At 41.7% G+C, this 19,117-nt stretch overlaps 1 protein-coding gene across 3 annotated transcripts in view; it reads left to right on the top strand.

The window, feature by feature from the left end:
- AFF2 (ALF transcription elongation factor 2) overlaps positions 1–19,117 on the top strand; it is a 1,055,119-nt gene that overhangs the window by 542,875 nt on the left and 493,127 nt on the right. For 2 of the 3 annotated variants that reach the window (XM_069612762.1, XM_069612761.1), the window contains exons 5-7: positions 5,986–6,072; positions 14,190–14,226; positions 14,447–14,498. In XM_069612762.1, coding sequence (XP_069468863.1) covers positions 5,986–6,072; positions 14,190–14,226; positions 14,447–14,498 — 176 coding nt within the window. The remainder of the gene's footprint in view (positions 1–5,985; positions 6,073–14,189; positions 14,227–14,446; positions 14,499–19,117) is intronic. The other variant, XM_069612763.1, reaches the window with a different exon arrangement.

Raw genomic sequence — 19,117 nt, 5'->3', positions numbered from 1 at the left:
AAATGGTATTCCTTTAAGGAATTTCAGACTCTGCATCATGAATTCTTGAGATGTGACTGGCTCTTTCCTACTTACCTTTCTGAAGTCTTTGACCTGCAGTCATGAACTATCCCCGCTATTAAATCTACTACCACAACATGCCTCATGGAAGCAAACTCAGCAGGATGAAATACACGACTGACTCTCCCCCGACTTATATGTTTTTCGGAGGACCAGGTTGCTATGAATTGCCTATATTGTAATATTATACACCTCAGTAACACTCATTGCGTTAGCTTCTGAATGATGAAAATCATGCCTTTGCATGACTACAACTGTCACTGACTCTACCTGTCTGACACGTCTACTTGATTAATTTGATCAACTTCAGATGGACGAAAGTCTGAGTTCTTACCAAGACTGAAACCGGGGATGTGCAGGTTACACAAAGATATCTACAGTAGTTGCATCTGTCTACTAATATGCCTTACTGCAGAGTGTGCTGCGCTGTCCTACTCAGATAGCAGTTTTAGATGCACATTCCTCTTGCTAACACCCCACCCCACCCCCCTTTCACATTTGTTTATATTTTTCCCAAGAATCAGCCGAAACGTGCATGATCTTTTGCTAAAACTTCCTGAACGTGTGTGGAAATTTAAGGAAATTCAGGCAGATTTCGGCTGGAAGAAAAATCAGTTGGAACCTGCCTATCTACCTCTATCTCATTAGAAGCTTTTGCAGAGGTTGTGGGCTTTTTTTTGGCAAAGTTTGCCAATTCTCACCAAAGTGTGTATGATAAAACAATAAATGTCCCCATTGAAACAAACATCAAGAAAATAACTTTGAAATTCCTTTAAGAAATGTAGCAGTTAAATCACAGCTGTTTCTCCTATTTGGATAAAACATATAATATGCACTGCAAAAAGTGTTATTTAAAGCGCAGTAAAACAAAAGAACTGCCTTATCTTGGTTCAAAACCCTTTGAAATACCAGGATTTTTTCTCAGACAGATATAAAACCTACAAACAACTCAAATTCACGAGGCACTGAAAGTTACCGAACCTCACGCCTCAAATATACTGTCATGACTCACGTCTTCTAAAATGGATCATGTTTCAAATGATATCACTACATCCCTGATACGTTGTTGATGACATCCCATAACAGTGCTTATAACTACATTATTTACCTTGCATTGGTGTATTTTCTTGTACAATATCTGTACATAATATGTATTAAGATTAGTATTCGTAACCACATTGTAATGATAACTTTAGTAGCAAATGGGTGAGTTGATTAATGAGTGACTGATTCATGAAGCTTTTCTTTTTCACCACTGTGATAGTGCTATGCAAAGTTGCAAAGCTTGCCATCTTTTCACTGCCATTTTTTCCACTGCCACACTGCCATTCATTTAGATGATGACATTTCCTGCCTAATTCTTTTTGCATCTAAGTATTGCTGCACACATGAAGTCTTGGTGAAGGAAGGCCAGTATCTCAGGCACTTGGTCTTCTTGTGTTGTGCTGTGATCTGCCTCGTCATTCTGAGAGTTGTATTCTTTGTGTTTCAAGGTATAAATCATCAATTTCCTAAAAGGTAAATGCTCTATATGTGGCTATCATATCTGGGGAACAGAACATTTGCGTTGTGTATATTGGGCATTTATTAGAGTACAACATTGTTAAAATTAGCACAAACCAGTCGGTGTAAGCTGTAATGCAATAATAACGCTTTTAAACATTTTGCCGAAAAAGATGGGGTTGGGGAAAAATATACATATTCAAGTGTCTGATCTCTTTGTTCCCTTGAGCAAGAGAGACATCGAGTGTAATATTGCTTTGGAGTGTAAACAATCAAGATGTCTGGGGGATGTAGAAGGATGTCTCTTTTTAGAGACAGAATTGCATTCCTAACATTCTTGGTTGCAAATGTCCATTGAGCATTAACAGCGAAAAAAATGAAAACACAAAATAATTAAATCTCACAGAGCCTTCACCTCTCATCAGATTCACACTGTTTGGATAATTGTGGTGTAGCATTTACAAAGTCTATTTTGTTGTATTCATAGCAAACATAGATCTGCATAGTGTCAGTTTGCCCTCTAAAAAGGAGATTCAGTAATAAGATTTAAATAGCATATCTGATGTCCATATGTATACATTTTATACCTATGGGAAGAAACACTGCTACATACAAGCTAGCACTGCAGTGTAATTTCCCACTGCCTCTACCTCCTGCTCGTGAGACCATAAGGATAAAGGTACATTTTCCCCCAAGACTGTTTTCTTCTGAAGTATGGTTAAGTTCCTTGTCTTGGCACTGCAGCTCACACATGTCTCTACTAATTGTTAGCATTTTGTATTTTTGGCACAGAAATTATTAGCTGTCAGAAATCTGTGTTGAATTGGTGTTCAATATTCCAACTATCCACTCATACCCCAGACTCTCTGCTACATAGTGCTGAAGAAGACCCAAGCAACAGTAGTGAATGATGGGACTGACCTCTGCATCATCATCATCATCATCATCATACCATCTCAGGCAGCAGGAGCAGCAATATATTAAACATTGTGCTTGCTTCAAAACATCATCATCTGGAAGAGTTCATATGTGGGGGATGAGTTGCTGTTTCACAATTAGCATGATACATGTTTGAACATTTGTGGCAGGCAGGTTTGCCCTTTTATGTCAAGTGCGTTGCCCATCTGTACTAAACCATCTTTTACAGGTAATGCTGGCAATATTTCTTTGGTGACCATGGTATTAGTTGCTTAGTGAAAAGGCCACGCGTGTTACAACATACTGCCATTATGTTGGAAAACTGTGTTTTTTCATTAAGTAATTTCCTATGATGTTTAAGCAGTTCGCAAACTCGGGTACATGGTGATAATTGCCATGTGTCCTTCCACAAACCATATTCAGAATAAGATTGTTTAAGAATTGAAGAAAAAGTTGCTAATGGTTTCTCAGAAACTTTTGAGAAATGTGAACGAAGGGTACAGTCCTGAATTTGGAAAGGTATGCGTGCAGTGGAAGGAAGAGCCTCCTGGTAGTGGAGTCCACTTCAGACTTCTTACTTTAACCCAGCATATCCTTTACATTACCACACCCAGCGCAGTCAAACCGTTGCCCTATGCATGCCTCGCAATGTGTACAGCTGGACTAAGGGGGCATTTTTTTGTGCTATTATAATTTAATAATAATAGTTATTTAACATTTATATAGCACTACGAACCCTCGGGCATCTGAGTGCTGCTCACACCCACAGTGTGTGGTGCTCATTTATCTACCTCGGAAGGATGAAAGGCTGAGTTTGGCCCTGCCGGGATTCGAACATGCATCAGCAGGCTCTGCACAGATATACTATCGGACCGGCTATGAATATCTTTTAAACAAAGAATGTACAGCATGGCAACAAAAAAATAAAACAGTATGCAAGTTTGTGCACCTTGTGACTACATGCCAAATGTGTTACATACCAAATGTGTTATTTTCTTTTTTTGGTATTGTTCTCTAATACAACATTGTTTCCTCTTCGTTGATGATCAGCTTTACTGTTCTTATATTCTCAGACATTTTCTAAAGTAAAGTTTGGTGTAGGTTAGTCGAGGGAGGCTGAAGTTATAGACCCCTCATGTTTGTATTCCTGGTGGTTGGAGATCAAGTCTCATTTGGTTGCTCTCCTCAACCCTCTAATGGGAACTTAACTAGTCGGTTTATACTGGGAACTTCAAGCCACATTCATTTGAGTTATTGCAAATAATGATGTTTTGCAACTATCCCTTAACAATTGGAAATGGTCTTGTGGAATAAATGGATGTGGAAGAACACAAACAATTAAAAGCATGATTCATTGACTTTGAAAAGGGTAATTGATAGAAGAATCGTATTATATTGTGTTTTTCTGTTGTTATTAGAACACACTGTACAGAAAATGATGCGTTAAAATGTATACAAATGTAATCAGAAGAAATTAACATGCTCTTAATCAATTGGTGGAAATACATGAAAGCAAATGGGTTTTTAACTGGGTCTGAAAATGTGGAGGGAAGGAGAGGAATCACTGAGTAAAGGAAGGGAATTCCACTTCCAGGTGGAAAGGGAGATAGACCAAAAGGGAGAAAGGGCATGTGGGGATTTAGGGACAAGTACGAGATTTAAAGAGAATACAGAGTAAGCAGTAAGGAGGGATAAGAAGGGGAGGTCATGATTATAAATAGCAAAAAGAAAATGGAAGAGAAGACGAGTTGAAGGGCAATAGAGAAAGAGAGAGAAGACAAAAAGTGATAGATGAAGTGGGGACAAAGAAATCCGAAGACAAATAGCGGAGTTGTAGACCCAATAAAGGTGACTAAAATATTAAGCAGGCTGACCAAACTGAAGGAAAAGATTAGAGAGGAAATAAGTAATTTAGTAGTGTGAGAAGGGCTGTGCATGTTGTCGAGATGGAAACAACAAAAGCGGGCAATGTTAGAGATAACGATGCAGAAGGAAAGTCGATAACAACAATATTGTGAGCCAATGTAGAAAAGGAAATGAGGGAAGGAGCGAAGGATAAGCCAGTAGGTGGTATAGGAGAAAAATATAAGAGTATAGATAAATGAGAACTTCCGTTTTTGAAGAATTGAGGTGGAGATAATAGGAATGCATCCAGGATTTTACAGTAGTAAGGCAATCAGATAAATTTGAGAGAAGGGATTCATAGAATGAGGAAACAGAAAACAAGATCTTTGAGTCATCGGCATAGAAATGGGAGGAGAGGTTGAAAGAGGATTTACAAGCAGAAAGACGAATGGTATAGACGGAGATTAGAAGAGGACCAAAATAGAGCCTTGGGGAACACCATATTAAAGGGCCCGAGGAGAGAAAGTTAGATCAGCCCAAGAGACAGAGTAAGTATGCCGGATAGATAAGAACAGAACCATTGACGTACGAAGCCAGAGAAACCAAGAGGAGCAAGAGAGGAAAGAAGAACATGATGATCTAATGTACCAAAAGCTACAGATAGGCCAATATTAATGCCAATAGAAGAAAGCCTAACATGACTAGCCAGGAGTAAAGGTTTGGAAAAATTAAGAAGAGCCATCTTAGTAGAGGGAGATGGGAAACAATCAAATTGTATAGGGGAAGTAAAGAATGAAAATGTGGGTAAGAGAAGATTTGAGAATAGACTGGTCGTTCAAGCAGTTTGGAACTAGAGGGAAGAAGAGAAATATGGTGAAGGATGGCAAGCAGGCTAGGATCCAGGAGTTTTTGTTTTCTTTTCAGTATAGGGATGACTATTGAATGTCTGAAGGATGAGGGTACGTGAGTCATGGGTAGAGACAGATTAAAAAGCCAGGTACAATATTGAATGGAAGGAATCACTGAAGAAGGAATGGGATCAAGAGGAGAATCAGTAGGGTGAGCTCGCAATTGAAAGGAAGCAGTGTCAGAATCAGTAGGGTGATGAAGGAAAAGAGGCATGGGCTCAAGGAGTGTATGATTCATACCTGAATCTGTGAGATTTTAATGACTTTTATGGTCTTTTTAAATGTGCACTATACCGTGGACTGTGTGGGTCCATGTTTGTTTTCTAACATATTTTGAAAAGTAATCTGAATCTCTATGGACAGTTTAATGGTGTGCAGCAGCATTTTCAAACAGTGTTTGTCACCCTTCAAACAAATAGTAACATGTTGGCAAATATGATATGGAACCAGGAGTATTGTTCTGAAACTTTGATATACCTGAAAGACTCATATAATGAGACATGAACTATATATGACATTGTTCTTGCCTTGCCGAATCAGAAAGACCTTCTCAACTGTGATATAAACTCACGATGAAACATGATGGGAAAGGAAATGTGTGTTTTTCCCTAATGGTTGATGATTGTCATGTTTGCCATATCTTTGGTTGTAAATAATATAAACGTTGGAAAACAGGTATGACATAGACATAATCCTTAAATTCTTATTTGTATACATCATACTGATGAGAATAAATGCCCCTGTCTTTTAGGAGATGACTCATTCTTGGCCGCCCCCTCTAACTGCTATCCACACCCCTGGCAAGGCGGAACAAACCAAGTTTGCTCTTCCATGCAAGGTAGGTATGCATGAACTTCTACTTGCTTTTTCCCATAAGTGCTTAACATTTTTATTTGCTTATGTATCTGTAAAGCACTTGCCCTCTGCTCCTAACTCTCCCCCACGGAAACGCTTCCTTCTCATTCACAGGCTGAGGTTTAGAAAATCACTCTTGTAGGAATAATATGTATCCACAGGACTAGTCTCAGTCCCAGAGCCAACTACAGTGGCTACTCACACAGTATAAACTCATATTACATCACCTTACTTAGGCAGTGCTCCTATCCTTAGCAATAGTTTCAAAGTAATTCGGCAGTAGCCATGAGCACAGTCACTTCATAGCACGCCCGATGCAAGGAGCGGGGGAGAGGGGAGACCAGTCATCCACAGGATTTGGAAACATTCAGGGTGATTAAGTGCAAAGCAACAGGCATGGGAGAAGAGCACGATAAAGGCAGGGTACACGCAGTACCATAATGCACGGTACCCAAGGCCAAAAATTGGAACTGCATATGGTAAACAATCAACAGTGAGAAAAACATTTAATAAGATCCATTCCAAATGAAACTCAGATAATTGGAAACAATCAGATCCAGGCTAGTTTAAAAGTGAAAAGGTGGTAATGGCATTCCAGAGGTAAAGCTTGCTATTTGAAGAGTCTTTCAACCATGCTACATGTTTTCATAACGTTAGCTCATCATCCAGAGGGAGCCAGACAATCGTAGGGACCTTGGCCATAGGTATCTCTCAGCCTGACCTAATCTATGCAAGAGCATTCTTCCAATAACTCTGTTCATGAGGCAGAGGACTTGTAGGATGTATTTGATCAATGTATGGGTCTACATTAAATGCACTCTTTGATCTAATGCCCACTAGTTGCACAGTGAGAAGAACCTGGCCGAGCGGGCACCACTTAGTTTCGTTAAAAGAGTGTTTAGTACATTGTTTGTAACAAATGTGCTTAAATCTGTTTTGCCAACAATCCTCACCTGCATATTGAGGTATAGCAATAATTGTATAGTAATGGGTCCTAGGTTATTAAGCCCAGGAAGTTGGAAGGACCCCAAGTGTGCATCAACACATTCACTTATTCATAATCATAATGAAATTCAAAACATTAAAAAATGTGCTATTATAGGTTCTTCACATAAATATACTTCTCATGAGAAGTTTATCTAAATGAAGAACCTACATTGTTGAGAACATCCATCTGCCAGCGAAAGTACAATTGTGTACATTTCATTTTGGAATTCGTTTATCAGCAACCCTGAATTATGATGCCACGTTCACTTTTGAATAAAGGAACAGCACATTTCTGACAGAACAACCGTTGCACATAAATTCAAGGTCTTTCAGAGTGATGACATCACGTCTTGCAGGTCCTGCAACATATTAGCAGAATTCTATGTGTTGAGAAACTTGGCAGAGAGAATGATATTCGTGCCGCTGCCCTCTCTCTCCTTCTGGAGGATGATGATTTGGGAGGCACTTGCAATGTGTGCTATGGGTGGGGCGGCTGTGCCTGCAATGACAACCCATATAAATATATAGTTTGAGAACTTGCCAACAGGTCTGTCATTCAAAGATATCCGAGGGCTTCACTGAACCCCATGACTGAGGTACTTTTAGGAAATTCCAGTTAGTTTCAAATGGTTTTCTAGTAGAGACGTCTGCTTTATTTTTAGTAGAAATGTTATTCTGATGCCATCTATATTGCTGAACACGTTACTGATTATACCTACTGGTGCAGCTGTTATTATGAATTGACTTGTCTTGGTTGTTTAAGGGGCTCTCTACAATCCCATGTTCAATCAAGCCGACAGGCTTCAAAATGAGGCGTAGAAATTAGTTCCCTGAAAGCAGTTATTTTCTTTTAGCATTATTATGTTCAGTTCGCATTTTTATTAACAGCTTTTCAAAGAAGAATCTTCACTGGTGACCTTTTTATAATTCTTTTTATTCCACATTTTCCAAAATTCGGTCCATCCTTGCCTGTAGAAACCGGGTTCAGTTGCTTCACTTTCTCATATTTTTGGGTTACTTCAATAAACCTTGAAATGTTCTTGGTATGGGATTTGTTAGGTACACTTGGATAAAGTCACGATTCGGAAGGACTAGGACTTTGGAAGGACTTGAAGGTAATCCCATGTGGCCCAACTCTTGTAATTTTAAGCCAAACTTTGTAATATCATTTGCGGTAAATGCAGCTAGAGAGAACGCTCACATGGGAAGTCTGAATTATTCAATGAAAACCATAATCACTTGATTTGGTTTGAAAAAGACAATTAGCTTTATGCCACTTTTATAATAGCGAGACATTTTACAAGTGTTAATAATGCTGTCAAGTAGGTATACTGCAATTACCAATTCCTGTAAGCCTCTAGAAATGTGAGGCGAGGGATTTCATGCACTAATGCCAATTGCTCTTTTTGTCCACTCAACAGACACTGCAATATACATGGTGGATGGGGCAATGTTTTCCATGAAAACAAGCATGTCTTCTACTAAATAGTGTGCCCGATTAACAAAGCTTTGTGCAAATTGTACCGAATTCACAAAAGGTTATGTGAACCAATGCACTTACATTGCATATGAGCATATAACACAGCATGCATGTTATGCACACAAGTGCATAAGTGCAACTAGATAGGCAGGAATTGACTGTTCTCCAATGACTCCCAATTTCCATTTAGAAATTGGAAGTGGCTAGTGGAGTGACCAGGAATAGGAAATGCAAATGTCAGACACAACTATGAACCCATGTTCCGACCTCGTGGGAGCAGAGTGAAGGGTGTGCTGCAGGCAGTGTATACATTGTTTAATTAGGTCTGATACATTTAGCTACTCACATATAGAAACACACAAAGTGAAGAAAATGTATTAATGTTGCGATTTCAGAGGTTATTTATAAGGTAGCATTATAGGCCTGGTGTTTAGTTGTACTATTAGTATGTATTGATGTGCAATATGGGAAAAGAGCAGGCGTAGGTTGCAGCTGGAGTCAGTAAGGTAGTGTGTTAGAAGTGAGGTGTGTGGTAAAAGTGACAGGAGTAAATACATTTTGGATGTTAATGCCTAGCACACGATGAACAGACTCAAATCTAGGCCTTGGTGTGGAGCTGAGGCTCTGTTGGTTCAGCTCCAAAAACAAATCAATTTTCTCGTTCCCCAGGAGAGAAGCCAAGGTCAGAGGCAACCATGGGGTGTAGATACACACTAATTGTATCCAGCTGTGGGGCCTCAACATGATGGGAATGGAATGCTTGTTGGTAAAAGAGCAGGAAGGGATGCACCCTTTGAAGGAGAAATTCATGAGAATCGGGCACGAGGCTCTGTGATGCCAATGAGCCAGGCAAAGATTTAGAACACTACTGCCCTCCCCCTAGGCAGACACCCCATATGAATTACTCCTAGACACACAACTTAAGCAAACAAATCCTCAAAATTCAGACTCAAGAGTGATGCCCTAGTCACCTCATTCCAGGGCACCTTGTGTTGGGAGTAGATAAGGGGAGAGCTATCTCTTGATGTCTTGTCATTCGGGACAGGAGGGGCAGAGGTGATGCCAATAACTTAAGTAAATGGTCGAGGGTGCAGCTCATGAGTGTGTGCCATGGCTTCTGGGTTAATGAGGAAGCCTTTTGTTTCATCAAAAGCAGGGTTGGCCTCGCTAAGGTACTTTGATTACAAAAGGAGGGTGAACATCACGTGATGGTCCCAAATGTACAAACCTATTGATAAGAATTTACCAATCATATACCTGGGTTTGATAGTGATGATATAGGGATGGGGGTAGTTTAGATGTGGATATTCAGTCAAGGGAATATAGGGGGGAAGTAGCATATTTTATAGGCGGTAAACAATGACAGTGGTGGGATTATGTTGTACTCATTATTATGCATAGTATTTGTTAGTTTGCATTTTTACTGCTATATAAGTTGTAACATCTTGAGATAAGATGAGCTCTGTGTCAGTTTGCTTCTATGGGACCAGCTGACAACCTTTTTTATGCAATAAATCTTGTTTTCCCTTCCAAAGAGGTGCAGTGGTTATTTTGTCATTTGGATTGTTGTTATTCTCTAGTTTTTGGCTGCCATCCTTTCAATTTGTTTCATTTACTCAGCTGCCTACCACCATTTTCAGCAGAATCTGTATAAGTGACATGTTCCCTTACCTATGTGCAGTTTGTGCGGGAGGGGCTGTTCCTTGGGATTTGTGGCAAGCACATATTACTCAGCATTCGAACAGGATTCTTTGAGAATCTGCATGGGTTGCACTGTGTGCCTTCAGGTACAAGCTCACATTTCAGTAGCTGCAATTACTTCCTAGGCTACAGAAAGTTGTTTGTCCAGGGCACATCTCTTTCTCTGTAGTATCTGTTATAGTTCTAAAACCTTTTTTGCAATACTTGTGTGTAAGAAGATTCAATTCAACACTACAGCTAAGGCAATGCCTAGTCTGGGAGATTGAATGGAAACCCTTATTGATATATCTTTATGTCCAGTTCATGAGTTCTGGATGACTACCCCTATATAACACCCCTCTCTTAGAATCCCCCTGACCCCACTGAACCAAGAAGTAGTTCTGTTTTGCAAGTTTAAAAGGTTTATTTGAGAAATAAAACAAAATATAGATACCATGCTTTTATAATAAATTAATAATCGATATCGCCCTTATAAATATAATGTTAATCAACAATGGGTAATCTGACACTAGCACACTTCTTTATAATCAATGAGGAGTTAGTATAGGATGGATAAAGTAGCAAAAATACTTTTATGATTTCAAGGGAAAAGCAATGAGGAATAAAATGCAGTACAGAAATACTTGAGATGATTTTAGCAAAAGATAATATAATCACTTTTTCTCTGGCAATTCACCCCCTCCCCTATGCAATGTAAGACATGGAAGTAGATGGAAAGAGGAGCACACAGTTCTCAGGAATGTAATCAAATACAATACGAAATTCAGTTCCCCCTCAGCAAGCTTACAGAAAACCGGTATGAGTTTTAAAACACAGGCCCAAGTGCTTTGAATGTGGTGGCAATGAAGTGAGAAATATGCTGAAAATGATTTTAATTCCCTTTAGGAGGTTCAGGGTGAGTGAGAGATACTTGGGATGAGTGCAGGCTCACTTTAGCAATGATTCAGAGATGGTGATTAAGAGGCAAACGAATTTTTAGCAAGGAAAGAAATGACTGCTGATGGTTACACGTGGCTGGATTTTTAAAATTCGCGAGTGCGTGAATCGTGATTACGGAAACAGGATAAGGAGTAGCAAGTCGGTTCTAGGTCCGTTGGAAAGCATATATTCTAAGCTTTCAGAGGAAAGTTAAACCATGTTCGTAGCCCAAACGGTTCCAGAGATATTAACGATTTTGTAAAGGTCGTTTTTCAGATTTAAAGTAACTCAAATTGACAAGTGGCAGCTATGCAGCTGCAGAATTGACAAGTGACAGTGGTGCAGCTTTACAAAATGACAAGTGACAACTTCTAGGAGGCAGTTCTGGTTAGATTAAAATAGTTTGGATTAGATTATTTTAAACTAAGAGCTTATTTCTGTCACAATCTGACCTAAGTACTCACAATATATTTGGAAGGACTGGGTCTTGTCACGGATCTGATCAATCAGGCTAGCGGCACTTCACAGCGATCTGGTCTCTGGGTCTGCGGTTCTGCACGGTCTGGTCTGGTCGGGTCTGGCACTGGTCTGGTCTGTCCGGATACAGCGGTCTCTGCATGGCTCCTGGATCTCTGCACTGGTCCTGGCAAAAGTTCTTGGCAAGGGATTCAAGCAGCTCGCCCGGCTGTGAGTAGCTTGCAATGATTTGAGGCCTGCTGCAGAGAACTCAGCTTGTGGTTTTAGGCCTCTGATTTAGGTTCTAAAGTATAAGTTCTAGGTTCTGGAGTACGTAGCTGGAGTCAGTCTGGAACTGGTATCTTCTGGATGTTGTGTGGTCCGGCAAAACGCTCCGCAGCAACTGGATTTGAATGTCTCTACCTGTCCCAGCAGTCTCTTTTTATGTGTTTTGAAAATGGGTGTGTGCCTGGGCCTAGCTAAGCCTGCCCCTCTCTACTTGTCATTGGCCCAATTCTCCCCTCTCCCATGATTGGGGGGAAGGAAATGTGAGTCAGAGTGATGCTGTAGGTTTTATGGGTCAGAGGATCCTCCCCTGGTCAATTTGCCCACAAATCTATATTTGATTCAAATACATCCTTCCCAGATATACAATTTGTTGAAATTACATGTGCACATTATATATTCCTTATGGTCCATGCTTGTCCGCCTCTGATCTTCCTGGGGGCATGCATTCAAAAATGACAACATTTTGCGCTTTTTAACTGGTTTTGCAATATCGGACATTTACCCAAATTTACACACATGTGCGCAAGGAGTATGGACATGAATTGATGAAGTGTCAGATTTTTAACGTGCAGACATTTGGAGTGAGACCCTATTTTCCGCTAGAAACCCCCCAGATCATACCACCGGGTCCTAAAACCTCTTAAAATGTGGGCAGAAAAATCACAAGAATTATGGTATCATTTAGATAATTTTGACAAGTCCGCACCATGAGTTATACATCTTTCTTAAAATCATATTCTGGCCAACAGGGGTGTGTCTTCCCAGGTCACATGGTTGAGAAACCAGTTTGCCCACTTTCTTTAAGCTCAGCCTGTTCTCAGAGGGGCTGCCCCTCCCCGTTTCTGCCAAGAGGAAGCCACTTTTACGATGCCCCCAATATAACATTTGCCTGAGTCAAGGAAGGGCTTTTGGTCACCTCCCTGTAGTCCCCATCTGCTCCACCCCTAATCTAATCAGAGAGGTGACAACTCCTTTTGGTAAGGGGAAGAGTGGCTGAGCAGGTTTTAACTCCTGTCGGGGTAGATGTCAGGCAGAATTCAGTTTCATTAAGCCAGGTTTCAGCTAAAATGTCACTATTTGTTCCCCAGTTTAAGTCAATACAATTTTTACATATGCAGCTAGAATGCTGATTCTAAGTTCAAAACTATGACATTTTAACAGTTACAAACTATGTGACACTCAAAAGTAGGTCACTCAGTTAATTTAAACATTTCGATTTTGGTGGTTTTAATCCAGTTTCTGTTAGGCTGCTGACATGCATAGCTCAGCCAGTTTTGTTATGAACATTGTTTTGGGCTCTTCATCTTCCCAGATTTTGTATGCACACATACTTCATTCTGCCAGATGTCTGCTGGTGTTCAGTGAGATTTTTGGATGTGTTGCAATGTTTGAAAATAGGCATTTTGAGCTGGCATTCAGAGAAACCAAAGGTAATTTTAAAGCGTTTTTGAGCTAACAGCCGCTGCTGTTTTACCTTTGGCACCCATTCCACTCATGGCACCCTGGCCCATCATGCTCGCACTGGTGGGTGGCAAGTTAGGCAGCCATTTTGGTGTACGCACAAACTGCGTGGTTCTCCTGGATTCTGGCGCACATGTGGGCTTTTTGGCCATCTTGGATTTTCTAAGCCCACAGCACCAAATGTTGCAGCATGATAGCTGAAATGTGGGTCAGGACACCCAACATGTGATATTTGTGCTTCCTAAAATGAGCCCAACCTTCTCACTACTCCTCATGAAAGAATGAGTAATTAGCGTTTGCAGTTTTTCTGGAAGGCGAAGATGTAGTTGGATATTTAATTCTTATAATTGTAGCCAAAGATGTGTAGGACATATTATTGTGTTCACAGTGTGTCCTACACATTTGTCTAAGCCTTCATTTCATCCCTGCCTGAGGAAACTTGTATTATCACCACGACCATCGTCCTCATATTTGCAATGCTTTTGAATCAGGTCCTAAATTCCCGTGGCATTTCTGTATTTATCTTTGGGGTTCTGTAAAGTGTTCCACGGTGTGGTTCGGCAGCCTCTGAAATCTTTTGGGAGGGTGGATCAGGAATGGTGTCCCCAGGAATGCAGCAGCTTTTGGTTATGTAGCACGGAGTCATTTCTGTGGACAGTCCTAGTTGGGAGATAGTTTTATGATGAAGTTAAGCATTTGGTCTTGGGTGTCAGACCAGTCGGTGAGGTGTTGGGTATCGCAAATAAAAGTATATGTGTTGCCATTGTTTTTCGCAAAAACTAAATTGTTTTTTTCTCCCTTCATTGTAGGAACCCCAACACGTGAACTCAGGATACAATTTGCAAAGTAGGTCATTATGGTGTATTATATTCCTAATAATGTGTACCTCCTTAACATCAATGAAACATGAGATGAACAATTAATTTTCCTAAATTACATCACTTAAAATGTTTATTCCATGTTATGCATTGTGGCACGTTGGGTACCGGGCATAATTAGAAAATCTACCAGCCTCGGGCACATTCAATATAACACAATCTTTTGACGGGTGAAATTGTTTTTCCAGAGCGATGTGAAGCTACCAGCAAATCAATAACAAAGCCAGTTCCACAGAAATCGTAAGTGCATCTGTTTCTTGATTTGTAGTAGCTAAACTCTAAGCTTTTTTTTTACTATTAAACGTGTGCGTGTCTTAGTTCTCCCCCTAAAATTGATATTTTGAAAGGTGAATATCTGTTCGATGTTGAAAACATACAGCGCCTGATTCATGAAACGTTTTCCTATGGGATTTCCCCATTATAAAACACTTCCATGAATCAGGCCCACTGACTAGTAGGTTTATCTAGGTGGTCATTATGCATTCAAATTGAGCCTATTTGCAAAGCATGACAAGCTTGTTATAAAAATACCTATGTTGATACTATTTAGACAATGCTGCTATTCTTATGTTGAATTGATGTAATGCCTTGTGTAGCAAATTATGTGAATGTTCTCAAAAAATGTGCTCAATTAATGGTTAAATAAATAGATACATTGAAACTGCAACTGACGTGGTGGGGGGCATTCACAAGGGTGCTGATTCGAAAGGGAAGCCCCATGTTTCACGTATTGAACCCTGGTGAAACATTTGAACGATCAGGACATAGGACCCAAAAGCAGAGCTCTCTTGGCTTCATGTAACCCAATTAAATGTTTATTGAGACAAGCTGGACTTATCCTGCAGCCTAGCTTTATTTCTCTGTTGTGAAATCATGGACAGATTTACTTCACTGGTGACAACTTGATGTACATGATATTACCCATAAGCATCTCCCTTTAGTATATTTCTCCATGGAATAGGACATTTTGAAGCTTAGAAAATGATATTTCGAGAGACAGAATTGTAATTTTGGTGGCATTTTTGTGGCTATTTTTAATTGAGTCCAAGGTGCTTGTCAGGGCTGGGATACAAGCAAGACTGAGAGAGACAGGAAGCAAGAGCAAACAGAGATGTGACCAAGATCCTCATGGACACATTTGGAAACAGCATATCATTCTCAGGACAGTGAATACATTGTGACATAATATGATTGCACGGTTTCTGTGTCCTTTGTGGCAAAATACAAGTCCCCAATATGCATTTGCATTGGCATCATCAGAAGTGACATTACAGAAAATGAAACTACAGGTAGTGCCACCACAGTCCAGTTATGATATGATATGGCATTTATAATGCGCCTTTACACAAGTGTTTCTAGGTGTGACATGACAAGGGGAAACTGGGGGAGGACAAAACAACGATCTTACTAGGCCTTTTGTCATTCACATTGTGCAAGTTTAGGGAAGTGGAAGGGGAGAAGTGCCGAGGGGGGTAGAAGTGCAGGTAACTCAATAAGTGCAGCCAGCGAGTGGTTCAAAAGTGCACAGAGAAGGGACTGTAGAGTTGCAGATACAGACCATAAGTGCTGGGGGAGCCTGGAGGCAATTTAAAGGGAACTGGACATGTAGGAGCCTGAGCCCGAGTTCAGAGGGTAGCCAGGTGACCAGTGCATGGAACAGTCGGGACAACAGCAGTTAGAATCTGCAGTTCAGCATGGCCACTCTCACACTTTTCATCTCCCTTCCATGACTGGCAATCTGACCCTCCACTGTCATTCTTTGGAACATCACAGTCAGGGCGACTGCCACTGGACTGTAGGGCAATGTCTCTGGATTGTCAGATCATGTGGCCAAGTTTTCTAGGCTAATGGGGCAACTTAATCGCCATGTAGTTGGCATTTATTTTTCAATGTTACTTGCCTAACATTCTTTGAAAGTAATGTTCTCTCTCAAATATTCCCCAGAAATGCACCCCACTGTTTACCTAAAGTTTGTTGTAAAAAGTCACACTCTCGGGCAAACAGGACCCCATTACTCACAGGTGGCTTCACATCTCTTTGATAAATCTTATGGTCCTTGTGATGGACCACTTGGTCCTCATCGACACCTCCACAGGCTGCTCCATCTCTGGCGAGGCCACATTCTCCTTCCTTGACCTCACTTGAACACCTTCCACAGCACTCTCCTCATCCTTGCACTCTTTCTCCCCCGTTCGGTAAAGTCAGAATTGTTTCACGTGATCATTCGCCTTGGGGACTGGGCAGTCACCCTAGACCCTTTGATCTGCGTGATCATGCAGGATCAAATCTGGACTTTGACTTCTGTTCTTACTTCCAACACACGAGAACCTTGTCACCCGTTTGCCGTGTCGACCACTTCGCTCCCCTCCTCTCATCAGCATACTTTTTCATCTCCTGTTTCTTTGTAGCGTCCTCATTCTGGAGTGCCTTGAGGTCTGTTTCTCATAAGTCTCCGTGGTGGGGCAATCTCATCTTCACTTATCTCAGAAACACCAGTTCCAACGGGCACTTTCTAGTTGTTCCATGTGGTGAGTTCCAATAATCCCAGAGCCTTCTGCACAGAGCCTGGTTCAGCGACCTCTGACTCATTGCATTCTGTTGCAGTACCTTTTCAAACTTCCCATAAACCTTTCTATCATCCTGTTGTCTTGTGGCCACAGGGGTGTCATTTTTCTATGACGTATGACAATGTGGCTCATGTATCAGGTAAACTCCCCACGTCTGAACGGGGGCCCGTTGTCTGACTTGAGCATCTCAGGAATGCCCCATGCTGAGAATATGATGTCCAATTCAGGGATGAACATGCTGACTGTTGTGGATGAGATCATCTGTACCAACAATGCCCTCATGGGAGGTCTGTGGGTATAACAATCCAACTTCCACGCATCACAAAACCCTCTGCAGTGACTGACCACTCAGCATTTCTTGTTGCATAACCTCTTGGTCTTTTTGTGTGTGTTCTAACTCAATATCTCTCCATCTTTGCGACATAATTAGTTCTTTCACTTTCTACAACATCCGATCCCTCATGGTGTGGTCTCTCCCCTTGCTCATCGCGAGTGGCTTTGGTGGTCCCCACTGAATGAGGAAGTTTACATATTCCTCCTCCATGGAGGAATCATGATAGTGTTTCACATGTGGTTGCCTTGACATGAAATCTGTTGGATTGTATTCCTTGCCCAGCTCGTGCATGATGGCAAAATTGAAATCTTGCAGTCTTAGTCCCCATTGTTCAATCCTCAGAGGCATTTTGCATTGCAGGTTTTCGTAGGTTGTGACCAATGCCTGATGGTCGGTCGGTCACCACTGTGAATGGTTTTCCCAGGAGGAACATCTGGAAGTGCTCACACATCCAGATGACTGCCAGGGGACCACGTGTGCTCAGTCAATCAGAAGCTGGGTTAAGTGCTGAGAGATGCCACTCTCATGGGTCATTGATCAAGTGCAGTAATGATGAGGCAAGTGCAAGGCCCGGAGGCAAGTGTGAGAGGACTGGCAAGGGTGCTGGGGACCTGTAAGACTCTGAGGTACACCAGGCAGGCTGCGCAGAAAAGGAGGAAGAGATGGATAGAGCAGAGAGAAAGGTTAACAGAGTAGAGTAGAGTAGATCAGGCTCAAGACTGAGTGCGGCAGGGAGGCTATTCCAGAGGGAAGCCCGTGCAGAGGATAAAGATCTCCCTCCAAATCTCTACTTGGAGAACCAGCTCACTTGCAGAAGGTTGGAGGTAGATGAACAGAGGGCTCAGGAAGGACAGTATTTACGTAGGCAACTTTGCAGATAAATAGGTCTCAGGCCCCAGAAAGCCTTGTGGACAATGCAGAGGGGCTTGAACTTGCAGTCACGGGGAGCCAGTGGAGAGATTTCAGCACTGGAGAGATGCGGTTGCTGGGCTTGAGGCCAAGTATAATTCTTGTGGCTCTGCTCTGGATGAGTTGCAGAGGCCGCAGAGGCAGGGAGGTTGAGAAAGAGGCTGTTGCAGTAGTCCAGCTTTGAGAGAACCAGGGCTCTGGAGAAAGTGAGCTGCTGGGGGAAGATGAGAAAAGGAAGAGTACCTCTGATGAGATGTAGCTGGTAGTTGGACTTTTTAGAGATGTCTGAAATGTGAGTGGAGAAGGAGAGAGTGGAGTCAAAGATGACCCCAATGTTTTTTGCCTTGCAGGTGGGTGCAGGTGCAGGACCAAGGGAGGCCAGCCAGAGTGATAGTGGGAAAGCGGGAGAACAATCTCAGTCTTACTGGCACTGAGGCAGAGGTCATTTGCAGCACACAATGACTGAATTGCGGACAGTCAAATATGAGCGAGGTAGAGGAGGTGGTGGAGGGTATCCTGAAGGAGAATTGTGTGTCATCCTCATAACACTGGAAGTTAGAGAGGAAAGTGGCAATCAAACATGCAAGGGCAGCCATGTAGACATTGAAGAACCAGGGGGATAGGTTAGAACCCTGGGGAACACCACAGATTGAAAGAAGGATAGTAGAGAAAAAGGACCCAAGTTCCACGTGGAATGGGTGGTCGTAAATGAAGGAGGTAAATCATGCCAGAGCCTGATCTATGATTCCCAGGGTGTCATGCAGACATGCGATCAGGTTGTTGTGGTTTACCGTGTCAAAGGCAGAGGAGAGGTCAAGAAGAATGAGGACAAAGGGAGTGTTAGTGTTGATATTTGAGAGCAGGTCTTCACAGGTGTTCTGAATAAGAGTTTCCGTGCCTCTGGATGCTCTAAAGCCAGACTGATGCTCTTAGAAGCAACCAGCAGTTTCCGTTTGGGGGGTGAGCTGAGGGATAGCCAGCTTCTCCATGGGTTTGCCCAGGAAAGGGGTGATAGAGATAGGGTGGTAGTTTTCCAGAGGGGTTGGCAG

Source organism: Ambystoma mexicanum, chromosome 5p (assembly GCF_040938575.1).
Source record: "Ambystoma mexicanum isolate Mex_15411 chromosome 5p, UKY_AmexF1_1, whole genome shotgun sequence".
NCBI classification, from domain to species: Eukaryota; Metazoa; Chordata; class Amphibia; order Caudata; family Ambystomatidae; genus Ambystoma; species Ambystoma mexicanum.
The sequence above is the reverse complement of the archived record's forward strand: the minus strand, read 5'-3'. Positions and strand labels throughout refer to the sequence as shown.